General features: G+C 27.0%; 1 protein-coding gene across 1 annotated transcript; it reads left to right on the top strand.

Moving 5' to 3' along the window:
- The first annotated feature begins 688 nt into the window (after positions 1-688).
- Positions 689-1,849, top strand: LOC122502983. The gene is made up of 3 exons (XM_043613359.1): positions 689-822; positions 1,098-1,478; positions 1,628-1,849. Exons 2-3 carry the CDS (start codon positions 1,170-1,172, stop codon positions 1,847-1,849), a joined length of 531 nt encoding a protein of 176 aa, XP_043469294.1. The 5' UTR covers positions 689-822; positions 1,098-1,169.
- Positions 1,850-14,639: the final 12,790 nt, after the last annotated feature.

Here is a 14,639-nt window from a genome sequence, read left to right as displayed (position 1 = left end):
ATTTTTCTAAAGATATTTAAAATTTTCTAAAAAAAAGTTTTATAAATAATTAATTTTTTCAAATTTTAGTATCAAAATTATTCAAATTATTATTGTTTTAAAAGATCAGAATTTCGTTAACAAATTGTGATAAAAAATAGTAATTTTATAAATTATTTTCTACTTTTTCAAAAAGAAACTTATAATTTTGTAAATAAAATTGTTACTGAGAAGAAGAAAATATTTTCTATTTCCTAATCTTAATTTTTTAACAATTTTCTAACTTTTATTAAAATGATGGAAGTTTACAAATAGGAAACTAAATATTTATAAATCATAACTTTTTAGAAATCAAAACTTGTTAGAAAACCTACCAACTAAATTGTTATTTTCAATTGAAAGCAATCTCATTTTGTTAAATTATGTATTTTTAAACAATAATCTTCTAACAATAAATAAAAATTTTATTAATTTGAAAGTTCGAAACATTTAAAAAGAAAAATATGCACTATAAACAAAAACACATGACAATAAAAAAGACGTAACCTCTAACTGAAACTAACTTCAGCTGTAATAAGCTGTGAACATAATTCACCTGAAGTGTCAAAATATAATTTTATAGTTTTTTCTCGGTTTTTTCCAACAATATGTCGACCGAAGAAAAAGAAAATCTTTATTTATTAGATTCCTATGCAAACGATGGGTATTTTTATATTGTGAGCAAAGCAGGAATTTTGGTAACTGAAGAAATTGAAATAAAAATCGGCGAAATAGATCAATTTGCTTTTCCGGAGCATGCGGAAAGGCCAAGAGTTCGGAAAGGAATTATAATAATGGAATCAGGTCAATATATTAATATTTAAAATTATAATTATTATTATATTATTATTTTTAATTCACTGACTGAAATTTAATATTTTATACTATAATTGTTTTTATTTTATTTCATATTTATCATATTATTTATATATATATATTTATTACATTATTTATTTATATTTATCATGTTATTTATTTACATTTATTACATTATTTATTTATATTTATTATATTATTTTTTTATATACAATGTATTATATTTTTTATTTATATTTATTCATCCGCCTGCTCCTGTTAAGATTCCAGCTCCAAATCATTGTAATGAACTTGCTGAAGAAGTTTCATGGACAACACTTTCAACAACTCAACCGATGTCTAGCGTCTCGATATCTACTGCCGAAAACGAATTAGAATTTTTAAATGATTTAACATTTAATACTCGACCTATTGCGACCTCATCTCCAAAAAATGGCGACGACGAAGATTTGTCTGCAACACAGTTAATCAACAATACTAATTTTACGGAAAGCTTACTTGAAGCAGAAACTAATAAAGATTCGGGTCCTGAAACTGCAGCAGCAGCATCATCAACACCTATACATAACTTAAAAAAAGATAAAGTTCTAAATAATGATCTTTGGATGATGCAGTGCAAAGCAGCAAATTTTGATATTAAGACGGTATTTTATTCTTTAATCTTGAGAATATCTTATTTTAAATTTTTAAAACTACTAAATGCACAAACAAAAAAGAAACTTACTGAGTTGCTTAAAGTATTATTAATTTATATTAATTAAGCATTAATTATTTATTTAAAAAATTTATTTAGGTAATAGAATTGGGAGTCGATAGTGGTGTCTTCATAAAAAAGGCTGCTCTAAAACGGTCAATTTCAAGAGCTAACAATGAAAATACTTTAGCCCGACAAATACTTTTGGAATTATTTTCAATAGATGCCTTAAATAACTCTTCAATTGATGGTAAGGCCATCGATGAAGGTGAAAAAAAGACCGCAATTACCAGAGATTGCAATAACTGTTTTGTTGAGTAAGTTCTTTTAAAAAAATTATTTCATAAATTTAAAAAATAGTTTTCTTAACCGTAAAATATGCAATAAAAATTCAAATTCAATGCAATAAAATTTTATGCATATAAAAATTCTAAACTATTTTTCCAAATCATTCTAAGAACTAATAGATTATTAGAAAAAATAATAATAATATTTAATATATATAATATACATGATATACATAATATATAATTATAATTATAAATAATAATAATAATAATAATAATAATAATAATAAAAATTTCTTTTCATCATTACAGAATATGTTCATGGGTTTGCGAAAACAAAATCACTGGAGAGTGTCGAAGGATAGTGATATAAAAAGTAGTTTACGAGATAAACTAAAAGAATTGAGAAAAAAACAAGAAAATTTCACAAAAGTAATTAAAATTATGTTCTTTTTGAATTAAGCTATTACTATAATTATTATCATTACTTATTATCATTACTTCAATAATATTGTATCGTAATTTTTATGAAAACATTTTTTAAATGAATAAACGTATTAAGTTTTAACCAAACAATTTTTCTTACATTTTTACAACAATTTAGGACGTTCTTTTATTATTCCAGGATATTTTAAAAGATTCTAAAAAACGAGAGAATTGTTAATATTGCAGGTATTAGCCTAACTAATTTTTATCAGTTAAAAAAAATTCATGATTTTCTTCCACTGTCTCTGAAAAAATCTTTCCTTAAAATATAATCATTTTTCTTGTCTTGAAAATATCATTATCATCTTGATTACTTTTCTTATCGTTACAAAACACTGAGCAATCAGCAATACATTAAGTATTCAAAATAGCTGACTTTTGAAAAATTAGGTTAACTTTACAAAAATGTTACAATATCTATATCTCGAATTCAAAATTTAGATTTTTCTCTAGTATATCGGTTTTATCAATTGTAGTTGTCAAGACTCGGAAATTTTATGTAGGAAATCTGACAATTTACGATAAATTAGGTTAATTTTACAAAAATGTTACAAAATCGAACTATATCTCGAATTTAAAATTTAGACCTTCCTCCTCTATTAAATATTGATTTTATTAATTGTAATTGACAGAACTATGGAATTTTATGAAGAAAATCTGATTATTTGCGATAAATTGGAAACTAATTTGTCAACATTTTTACAAAAATTTCCTGTTGGAATTTCCTGTTGGAATTTCCTGTTAGAATTTCCTGCTGGAATTTCCTAGGAGTGCATTCCCGGGAACTTTTTTACGTGGGATGTCAGAATTCAAAAATTAAAAAGAACGATATAGGTAAAATGTAATAATCCAACCAATAAAGGTAAGTTGAAATAATCCGATCAGAATGAGCAAAAGTAAATATTTCTACCAGTAAAGGTAAGATGAAATAATCAAACCAACAAAGGTAAGATGTACTGATCAAACTAATAAAGGCTAGATAAAATAATCCGACTAATAAAATTAAGTTTAAAATTTCCAACCAATAAAGGCCAGATGCAATAATCTAACTAATAAAGGCAAGTTAAAATAATCTGAACAATAAAAGCAAGATGTAATAATCTGACTAATAAAATCACGTTAAAATAAACCGACCAATAAAGGCAAGTTAAAATAATCAAACCAATAAAGGCAAGTTAAAAAATCCGACCAATAAAGGCAAGATGAAATAATCCGACTAGTAAAATCACATTAAAATAAACCGACTAATAAAGGCAAAATGAAATAGTCCAACTGATAAAAGCAAGTTAAAATAGTCCGACCAATAAAGACAAGATAAAAAAATCCGACCAATAAAGGCAAGAGGTAATAATCTGACCAATAAAGGCAAGATGAAGTAATCCAACTAATAAAAGCAAGTTAAAATAGTCCGACCAATAAAGGCAAGATAAAAAAGTCCGACCAATAAAGGAAAGAAGTAATAATCCGAACAATAAAGGGAAGATGAAATAATCCGACTAATAAAATCACGTTAAAATAAACCGACCAATAAAGGCAATATAAAATAGTCCAACTAATAAAAGCAAGTTAAAATAGTCCGACCAATAAAGGCAATAGCTGTTAAAGTAGTGACAAGAAAGATTTAATGCATTTTCAATGTCAGTTCTTTATATAATTTTTGTGTTAAACGCCTCTAAAAACATTACAGTTAATTGTTTGAAAAGGATCTTTTTTATTTTAAAAAATATTCCTTTAAATTGTGTCCAAAATTTTGAATTTTTTGAAATCTGACATGAAATTCGTAATTAGCGACCCAAAAAAGCTCCGAGTAACAAGTTTTAAGTGAATCTGATGACTTTTTACATAACTCGCCCTCCATATTGGATCCGCCATTTTGATTTTTTTAAATCTGACATTAAATTCGTAATTAGCGACCCCAAAAACCCCCGTGTATTGAGTTTCAAGTAAATCCGATGATTTTTTAAAAACACTCACCCAAAATATTAGATCCGCCATATTGGATCCACCATATTTAATTTTTTTAGTTAAACAGGACATTCGTATTCAGAAGCTAAAAATCTTAAAGGAACTATTTTGACTTCTTTTTTAACCTTATTGTTCGAGTATAAATGTTAAATCGCTATTTTTCCCTTATTTGACATGGTCAACTTTAACCCTCTATATTTCCTAAACGGGGCATATGCCCACCTTGAAATTTTGCAGTGATTATTTGGTCATCATATATGACCATTTGGTATAAAAAAAGTTTTAAAATTCGAGGTACGAAAAACGGGCATTTCTTGCATGGGGCTTGCCGAGGCTTTTTGACTATTTGTTCAGAAAAGTAGCTTTTAGTAGCATTAGGCTCAAAGAAGTAGCCAAAAAGTAGCCTCATATAAAAAAAGTAGCAAATAGTAGCTTTTAGTAGAAAAGTGCGAAGCCTGTAAGTTGGTTTAAGGTAGAAGTAAACATGAAACACTTTATTGAAGATTGATGAATTTTTAATATGTCATTATAAGTCGTACATATAAATTCTAATACAGACCAGTCGCAGAAACATAAACATATTGACCATATGGAGAGAAATTTCTGCTATTATTTACCGTGCTGCCACCTGAAACTGTGTTCAAAGTGCATTCTGGCAGTTTTTACTGTGGTCTCTCTATAATTTTGATTACAAATTGTGGAGGCAGCACAGTAAAAACTGACAGAATGCACTTTGAACACAGTTTCAGGTATCAGCACGGTAAATATTAGCAGAAATTTCTCTCCGTGCAGTAAAACGAAATCTTATCTTATCAAAATAAAACTTATTCTACACGGAAAAAAGGAATTGTTACACTGAAAAAAATTTAATTGATTCAAATAACCGATTAATTGACTGCTATCCATTAAATATTTAATTGAATCAAATAATATTTATTGAAGTCAATTTAAATGGTATTTGAACCAATAATTTCAGTATTTTAAGCAAATACCATTGAATTGACTCCAATAAATATTATTTGATTCAAGTAAATATTTAATTGATAATACTCAATTAAATGGATATTTGAATCAATTAAATTTTTTCCAGTGTAAATCTACTAGCGGATTGTTGTTGAGGTTTGTTGTTGCAACAATTTTTTTGTTCTCTAAACAAATTTATTGTTATAGGGTAAACCAGACAGTAGTCGGACACCGTCTCAAAAACCTTTAAAAACAATAATACTACCAACGTTAATAAAAAAAATTAATAATAAATAATGTTATATCCCGAGCAGAAAGCGAGGTTAAATTATTATTTAAATAATTGTTTTAAAATAAAACAATATACATAGATAATATACACATATATAGAGAGGCAGGGTAGGCTGATTACAATCAGATTGGTAAGTTCAGATTATTTATTTATTTGTGAGATCGTTGTTATCTATCAATCCTATGGGGATTGTCCTTTATTTAAAAGAAAATAATTATATTGCTTCATTATAATTTAAGCTACTTGATTTAATTTTATGATTTAGGAAATAATAATAATAGTCTAATCAATTATTTTATGTATTCTTTTTCTTTATTATAGTTTATTTTATGAAAGTAATGAGAGAAAAATACAATTTATAGTGTTAAAAATTTTGATAATGATAAAGTTGTGTGTGTTATTTATAATTTAAATGTACTTACAATTACCTCTGATGAGGGCGGAAACGAAATACAGATTTGACGCAGTTTATGATCATACAACTCCTTCCAGAACGGTCGTTTCACACTCACTGTTTTAGTTCGTAATTCTTGAAATCTAATCCGTCAATTTAGAGTTCATTATAGAATTACACTAATACGACGGTTTTCAACAATTTGAATATTTGCTCACAATTCAGGCGATCAAGAGAATTTATTCTTAAGAACACGAATTTACTTGTACTGTTAGAAATTGCAAGTCTTATGGTATCAATAGTGTGAAACCGAAGGGTCGCTTCGACTTGTACAAAATATTGTTCACAAAATGTCACAATAAGGAAACACTTATATCTTTTATCATAAAATAGGCTCACAATTCAGGCGATCAAGAGAATTTATTCTTTAAGAACACGAATTTACTTGTACTGTTAGAAAGTGCAAGACTTATAATTTTGTCAAAGATTCTGCAGAGTTTCGGACTGACGTGAAGAGTGACCACAATATCGCGCAAGTAAAGAAATGACTGACCCTACCCTGGAGAGTCCTGGGGTTATATAGTGCCAAAATGCAATAAAATGGTCAATTATCACGTCTTGATCGAGTTATAATTTTAGAGTCACAAATAGAATTTCCTAGACTTAAATGGATTAATTGAAAATGCATCCTCTTAGACAAAGAAGTCTTTTGTGTAGCGAATGGAAGCATCCCTTAGGTCACGTAAAACAAATGTTTATATCTAGCAATGCTTCGCATTTATAATTTTAATTTTGATTTTCGAACTTATTTAAGAAATTTTGAAATTAATACAAAATTTTACCAAACAACATGGTTTTTTTACAATTCTATTGTTATAATATGAATGACAATGAACGATGTAAAATTTATAATAGTGTTAGTTATCATTAAAAAATTTTATATTTATAATAGAATTGTACGTTCAACAATGTGGTTTAGTAGAGTAAAAAGTATGTTTCCTTTTAAAATTTAGGTTTAAATGCTTCAGGTATTTCATTTAAGATTTTATTCTGATCTGAATATTTATAAAGAGTTCAATGTACTCAATACCATGCGTCGATGCTGTAATAAAGTCGTACGTGATGTTGACGATTGAGAGAAGGTCAGTGCAAGAATCTAATATGGCTACATTTGTATCATGTTTTACACAGTTCCTCTCTCAATTAGTCATACCTAAAGCATTCATTTTGACAACTTCCTAAATTTATAATAATATATTATACTATTTTCAAAAATTATTTATGTGATATATATAAAAAAATTATTTATTTTAATTTCTTATAAAAGAACTTTTGTTACCGGGATGTAACAATAATAATATTAATAATTAATTAATGTAAATTAATAATAATTAATTATAATTTTAATATTATATTATTGATAATTAATTAATTTTTTAAAAAAAAATTTATCTCATATGGATTTGTAGTTATTTAAAATTTAGAGGTGGCCGACTACTGTCTAGTTTACCCTAAAAATAAGTTCGATTTGTTAGGAAAACCAAAAGTTTATAAAACGATATAAAATATAAAACGATATAAACGATATAAAACGTATACAAAACGATGTTTTAGTTAGAAAATATTACGACTGTTCGACTGTGTTAAAAATTCTTTTCTATAGAAAAGAATTAAAATGTCACAGAATACACATTTAACGACTATACATTTTGATGAATGTATGTTTCTATATTCTATTAATTTTATTATAACTTTCTAGTTTATCAAATAGTACTTTATAAATAAATATTTAAGTATTTATTTAATTTATTATTTGATGTCGTTAAAAATAAAACGCTACAACGAACGAAGGACCAGTTATTCGAACTAGAGGTTATTTTTTAACAAAAAGTTTTGTTTTCTTCAGATTGACAATATTTAATGACGATGTGTAATAAACTCTTGATATTTCATTTATAAAATTATAAAACACATGAAACCGTTTTTCTGGGTTGTTTCTTTTTTGACGGAGTTGTGTTCATTCCCGATAAACTGAAACAACTAGGTTTGTTTTTCGTAATAATCGATAGTAACGAGGGTTGGAAAAACAAATCAGTTCCAAATCATTTTAGCATGTGTTCTGTTTTAATGGTTTAGGAGCAGACAATTTTGAAGCACGAAAATTATTTAATGACAGTTTTTCTAGTTTTTGACAAACAATAAATGTTTATTTTAAAATATAATTAACAATTTGTTTTTAAGGTACCATTCACTTGAACAGCGAATTGGACATTACAAAACGAATAGATAAGTGTGGAAAATGGTTCAAATCCAATTGACGGCGACGTCCAATAGCGTTGGGAATTTAAAACCCAGTGGATCTTACCACCAATAATAATTCTGAATATGCGAGAAGGTTGACAGAAAAGTTATTTTCTGATTCAATCAAGGCAACAAATTGTTTCGATAATTCAGAATGCTATAAACGACTTTATAATTTCTACAGGTGATAAACGAATTTAAAAATATAAATATTTATTTAATTATTAAAAATAATGGACCTATAGAAGAACTTTAGTTAAAAATACTAAAAAAATTTAAGTTTTGAAAATTAACAAATGATTGCAAAAATTCAATTATTTTCAAAAGTAATATAATTCTTCACAAAACTTCCAATTATTAACAAATTTTTTTTTAAATTTCAATTATCTTTATAAATATCAAAATTCTTTAACTAAACTCAATTATTTTCATAAATAATAAAAAATTGATAAATTATTTACTGAAATTGAAATTTTTTGTTTTTCAAAATTAAGAGCGTACAAAAAGGAAAAAGATGCCATCTTGGAAGAAATTGAAGAAACTAAGACAGAAATTAAAAAATTTAGAAAAGAAGTTGGTGCATTATTATTTAAAAAAGACATTTATGGAAAAAGGAGATTCTTTAAAAAAAATGGTTAGTTTAGAAAAACAGGGATATGTTTTAATTTTTTTTTAAAGTATTTGAATACATTTTTTGTTAATATAGAGAAAAACATTAAACATAAGAAACAGCCTACATTTTAAAAAAATGTAAGTGATGAAAAAATTTGCTTTAAATATAATTAATTTAATTTAAAATTAAATTTTAATATATAATATTAAATACTTGTCAACATTTTTTTAAAAAATGATAAATTAAAATAAAAGGTTTAAAACCAAAGTTAAATTAAGTAATTAAAAATAAGAAATGTGAATGCAACAAATTTTTAATTATTTCAAAAAAAGGTTTCAAAACCAGAAAAACAATAAAAGATTATTTTTTAATAATTTCAAAATAGGAAACTATTATTAATAAAGCAAGTTTTTTTTACTTTTTGGACGTGCCAAAAATTTTATCCTTTATTTAAAAAAATGTATTCAAATATTTCTTGCAAAAATAAGTAAAACATATTTTTGTTATCTGTGACAATAATAATATTGAATGTATTAAAAAATATATAAAATGTTTATTTTATAAACTAAAATAAAATTTTAAAATAAAATAAATATTAGACAATTTTAAATTATAGTTTTATTATCACCTTATTGTTTTTTCTTTTAGAGGAGACCAAGGAGAGAAGCAACAAAAATCAATTTTTTTAATTAGGCGTCTAAATAATTTATATATTTATTGCTTTTTGCGAACGATCTAACAATTTTTTTGTATTCTACACTGAGAAAACGAATTATTTGGTTCAAACAAATTTTGTTTAAATCAAACTTAAAATATCTTTGCTAAACAATCAAACATATTTAAGTTTAATTCAAACATATTTTTTGGTTCATGTAAAGAAATAATATATTTAATTCAAACATAAGTTATGGTTGATTTTAAATTACTTATAATAAACTTCAAAGTTTGAATCAAACATAAAACTTTTAAACATAATCTTTGTTTAAATCAAAACAGAAAATATGTTTGAATTAAACATAATTATTCAAAGAAATAATATTTTTGAATCAAACCAGTACCTAAATATTTTCTACACTACCGTCCGTGAGTATCAGGACGCCTCTTTTTTCATGAGTGGAAAAATGCTTAAAACGTAGAAAATAAGAAAGAAAAAAATTTTTCGTATTTTTTCCTTAAAGCTAATGAAATTATGAAAAGACTGACACTTGATCGAAGAATTTTCGTTGACTATTCTGTCAGATACAGAAAAAATACTGGATTTTGCATGCTTTTCGTAATTTTTTAATTTCTCGAAAACTAATTAACTTTTATTAGCGCTCTTGGTCTTGTTTTAATCTCTATTTATTTTTATTTTTTTTATTTATTCATATACACTTATTCTATAACATTGCGTCTTAACAAGCGGAGAAAGCCTATAAGCGAAACAAAAGTACACAAAAGAAATAATTAACATGTAGTAATAAACAGTACACAACAAACTTATGAGCAGTCGCTAAATTCTACCAGAAGACAAACTAGTAGACAAAAGTTTAACAAAATTCTTAATACATTGAAGATTATTTGTAAAAATAAAAAAAATAAAAAAAATTGGACAAGTGTGAGTTGTACTCGCACTGCAATGGCGGGTTCCGTACACAAATATTAAAACAATACTTGCAACATTTATCGGTAATTGGTAGAATTAAAATAAACAATTAAAAAAATATATTAAAATCATTTGATAAAAAAAATAACTAAAAAAATTAAAGTATTGTATATATCTAATATTGTAAACAATAATAAGCAGAGGAACTATAATTTTAAAAATCTTGTCCCTCTGCTTATTATTGTTTACAATATTAGATATACAATACTTTAATTTTTTTTTAGTTATTTTTTTATCAAATGATTTTAATATGGGTCAGTCCATTGACTTTCGTCTGGGGGTTGTTGCGGCTATATTTTGAAAAAATCTGGTTTCAAAATATGTAAAACTAGAAGACTTCCTGATTCCATTAACCACAATATTATTCCGAAAATTTTATTTTTTTTAATTTTATTATTAATCAAAAGTTGGCCTCTCAGAGTGTTATTTTGTAACCTTAAATTTTGCACTTTTTTAAAATCGTTTTTATTCAATAATTATTTTATGTCATATAACAGAACTTACCAAAAGCATAAATCATTTGATGGTGAATCAGGAATCGAAGCAATTACCATGAAAATATATTATTTTTAATTAATAAAGCGAAATCGAAAATTTTTTCCACAAAAAAATTTTCCGATTTTCTGAAGATTATAACTTTTTTCTCAATGCTCCTAAAATTTTAATCTTTTCCGTGTAGCTTAAAAGTAATATAATTTACTCAATACTAAAATTTGACGTATGTGTTTTGCTTAGTTTTTAAAAAACTTATTTTTTAATTTATTTTCTTAAAAAGGTTAATTTTATACAATTCTCATCAAATTTCAACGTGTAAATAGAGTGATGTGAAATTGGTCGGTTAACTTCAAGTCCTAAAATTAACCTTTTTAAGTGAATAATTTAAAAAATTAATTTCTCAAAAACGAAGCAAAACACATACGTCAAATTTTAGTATTGAGTAAATTATATTACTTTTAAGCTACACGGAGAAGATTGAAATTTTAGGAGCATTGAGAAAAAAGTTATAGTCTTCAGAAAATCGGAAAATTTTTTTGTAGAAAAAATTTTCGATTTCGCTTTATTAATTAAAAATAATATATTTTCATAGTAATTGCTTCGATTCCTGATTCACCATCAAATGATTTATGCTTTTGGTAAGTTCTGTTATATGACATAAAATAATTATTGAATAAAAACGATTTTAAAAAAGTGCAAAATTTAAGGTTACAAAATAACACTCTGAGAGGCCAACTTTTGATTAATAATAAAATTTAAAAAAATAAAATTTTCGGAACAATATTGTGGTTAATGGAATCAGGAAGTCTTTTAGTTTTACATATTTTGAAACCAGATTTTTTCAAAATATAGCCGCAACAACCCCCAGACGAAAGTCAGTGGAGTGACCTATATATATATTTTTTTAATTGTTTATTTTAATTCTACCAATTACTGATAAATGTTGCAAGTATTGTTTTAATATTTGTGTACGGAACCCGCCATTGCAGTGCGAGTACAACTCGCACTTGTCCAATTCCTTTTCCAAATTTTTTTTCCTTAAAATATTTAATGCCACGTGTTTAAACTAAAAAAAATTAAAAAAAATTTTTTTTTTGATTTTTTTTAAAAAAGTTTTTTAAATAAATTTTTTGTCGTCAGACTATAGGATACCAATTTTCAGCTCATTAGGTCAAATAATGTAAAAGTTAGAAATTTTTTTTTAAATTTTTTAGTTTTTCCTTGACAACGCTATGGCCATCATTACATATCAAGTTCTCTATATTTTTCCTGTAATATTTGAGTAAAAATACACCAGCATGCAAAATTTTAGCTCTCCATGTCGAATAGTTTAGAAGTTAAGGGGGGAGGAATGGTCACTTTTTATGCATTTTTGGCCAAAAATCTTGTTATTTCCTTGACAACGCTATGCCCATCACGTCCAATCACATTCGCTATAGTTTTCCTGTAATCTACGAGTGAAAATACATATCTGGACCAAATTTGAGCTCTCTAGGTCAAATAGTTTAGCCGCTAGGGGGGGGGGACACGATTTAGCTACGGACACAAGAGTCTCACCAATAGGGTTCCGCCGTTACACCGTAGGTGTACGGAATCCTAAAAATAAAAAAAAATTAAATAAAAAAAATTAAATTAAAAAAAATAAAAAATTAAAGAAAAATAAAATAAAAATTAAAATAAATAAAAAAATTTAAAAAAAATAAATAAAAATAAAAAAACCGATGCCAAGTTGTATATTTTTTGTATAATTCTGGTGCTCATTTCATGAACACTTTACTTCCTCATAGAGATAAAAATAATAGAAATATATTGTGACGTATGATTTCAACTAAATTTTATTTTAAGTCAAAAAGTTCTGCTTACGTCAGGCAAAATCCGACGCTTTACAACAATAATAATTTGAGAAATTTAATTTAATAAATTTTGCCGTCAGGCGCCAATTAATTTTTAAGCTCAATTAATAAACTACTCGACTCTTTAACAACCCGACAAACAACAACACCTCTGAGACGCTCTCAATCGTCAGAGGAAATTCTGCCTGATCAAGTTGGCAAGCACAAATGCCAACGACGAGACACGACTGGCACAACACTGGCTCGATACTGACTTACCCAGCGATGTTTCTCAATCTCTCCTTTTTGCTGGTTTCTTGGCGGCTATTTTCCCAGGGATAAATAGGGAATAATCCAAAGAAAACAACTTCACTTTTCACAATTTCAAATTTATTCACACAAACTATACCTTCTTCTCTCAACAAACAAATTTCTGACAACACACTTTCTACACATCTCATAGAACACTCTCCTACATTACTCGTAGGCCAACTAACTGCCAAAATGTCGGCGAAAGCTAATGACACCTGTTTCTGGCTTTTCTCCACACGTGTTCGGCTTCTTCGTCTCTTCTTCTCTCTCGTTCCGCTGGCTCTTCTCTCTCTATCTCTTTCTAATAGACAGCGGCTCTGCCCTCTACCACTTTCTCTCCTACTAACTAGCCGCGCGACACACATTCACCACTGATAGTGGGTCACACGGCAGTTCCGACTTTCTAAATTACCATACCAATTAACGATCACGGTTCAGGGATAATTCCGACAGATGACATGACGATTCAGAATTTCGACAAAATAAAGAACGACAATTCACATCGTCACAATCCCCTCCCCATGACCGGTACTACTCCCAGTAGGACCGTCATTACCAATGACTAACTACTGTCCGATGTCAATGGCTGGCTCGTTAATTTGGTATAAGTCTCTCTCCTTTCTTATGGAACTTTTTTTTTTTTTTTTTTTTCAATTTTACTTCACTACTGGCTCTCCTACTCTCTCATCTGACCCTCCTCTTTCTCCTCTCTCTGACATTCTCTACTGGCTCTCCTACTTTCTCTACTGGCCCTCCTATTTCTCCTCTCTCTGACCTTCTCTACTGGCTCTCCTACTTCCTCTACTGGCCCTCCTATTTCTCCTCTCTCTGACCTTCTCTACTGTACACGGTTTACGAAACTCGGCTCTCTTATCAATTTTTCTGTCTACAATGTTTTGTTTTCTTCAGATTGACAATATTTAATGACGATGTGTAATAAACTCTTGATATTTCATTTATAAAATTATAAAACACATGAAACCGTTTTTCTGGGTTGTTTCTTTTTTGACGGAGTTGTGTTCATTCCCGATAAACTGAAACAACTAGGTTTGTTTTTCGTAATAATCGATAGTAACGAGGGTTGGAAAAACAAATCAGTTCCAAATCATTTTAGCATGTGTTCTGTTTTAATGGTTTAGGAGCAGACAATTTTGAAGCACGAAAATTATTTAATGACAGTTTTTCTAGTTTTTGACAAACAATAAATGTTTATTTTAAAATATAATTAACAATTTGTTTTTAAGGTACCATTCACTTGAACAGCGAATTGGACATTACAAAACGAATAGATAAGTGTGGAAAATGGTTCAAATCCAATTGACGGCGACGTCCAATAGCGTTGGGAATTTAAAACCCAGTGGATCTTACCACCAATAATAATTCTGAATATGCGAGAAGGTTGACAGAAAAGTTATTTTCTGATTCAATCAAGGCAACAAATTGTTTCGATAATTCAGAATGCTATAAACGACTTTATAATTTCTACAGGTGATAAACGAATTTAAAAATATAAATATTTATTTAAT

The sequence above is a fragment of the Leptopilina heterotoma genome, unplaced genomic scaffold, assembly GCF_015476425.1.
Source record: "Leptopilina heterotoma isolate Lh14 unplaced genomic scaffold, ASM1547642v1 Lhet_24, whole genome shotgun sequence".
NCBI lineage: Eukaryota > Metazoa > Arthropoda > Insecta > Hymenoptera > Figitidae > Leptopilina > Leptopilina heterotoma.
The sequence above is the reverse complement of the archived record's forward strand: the minus strand, read 5'-3'. Positions and strand labels throughout refer to the sequence as shown.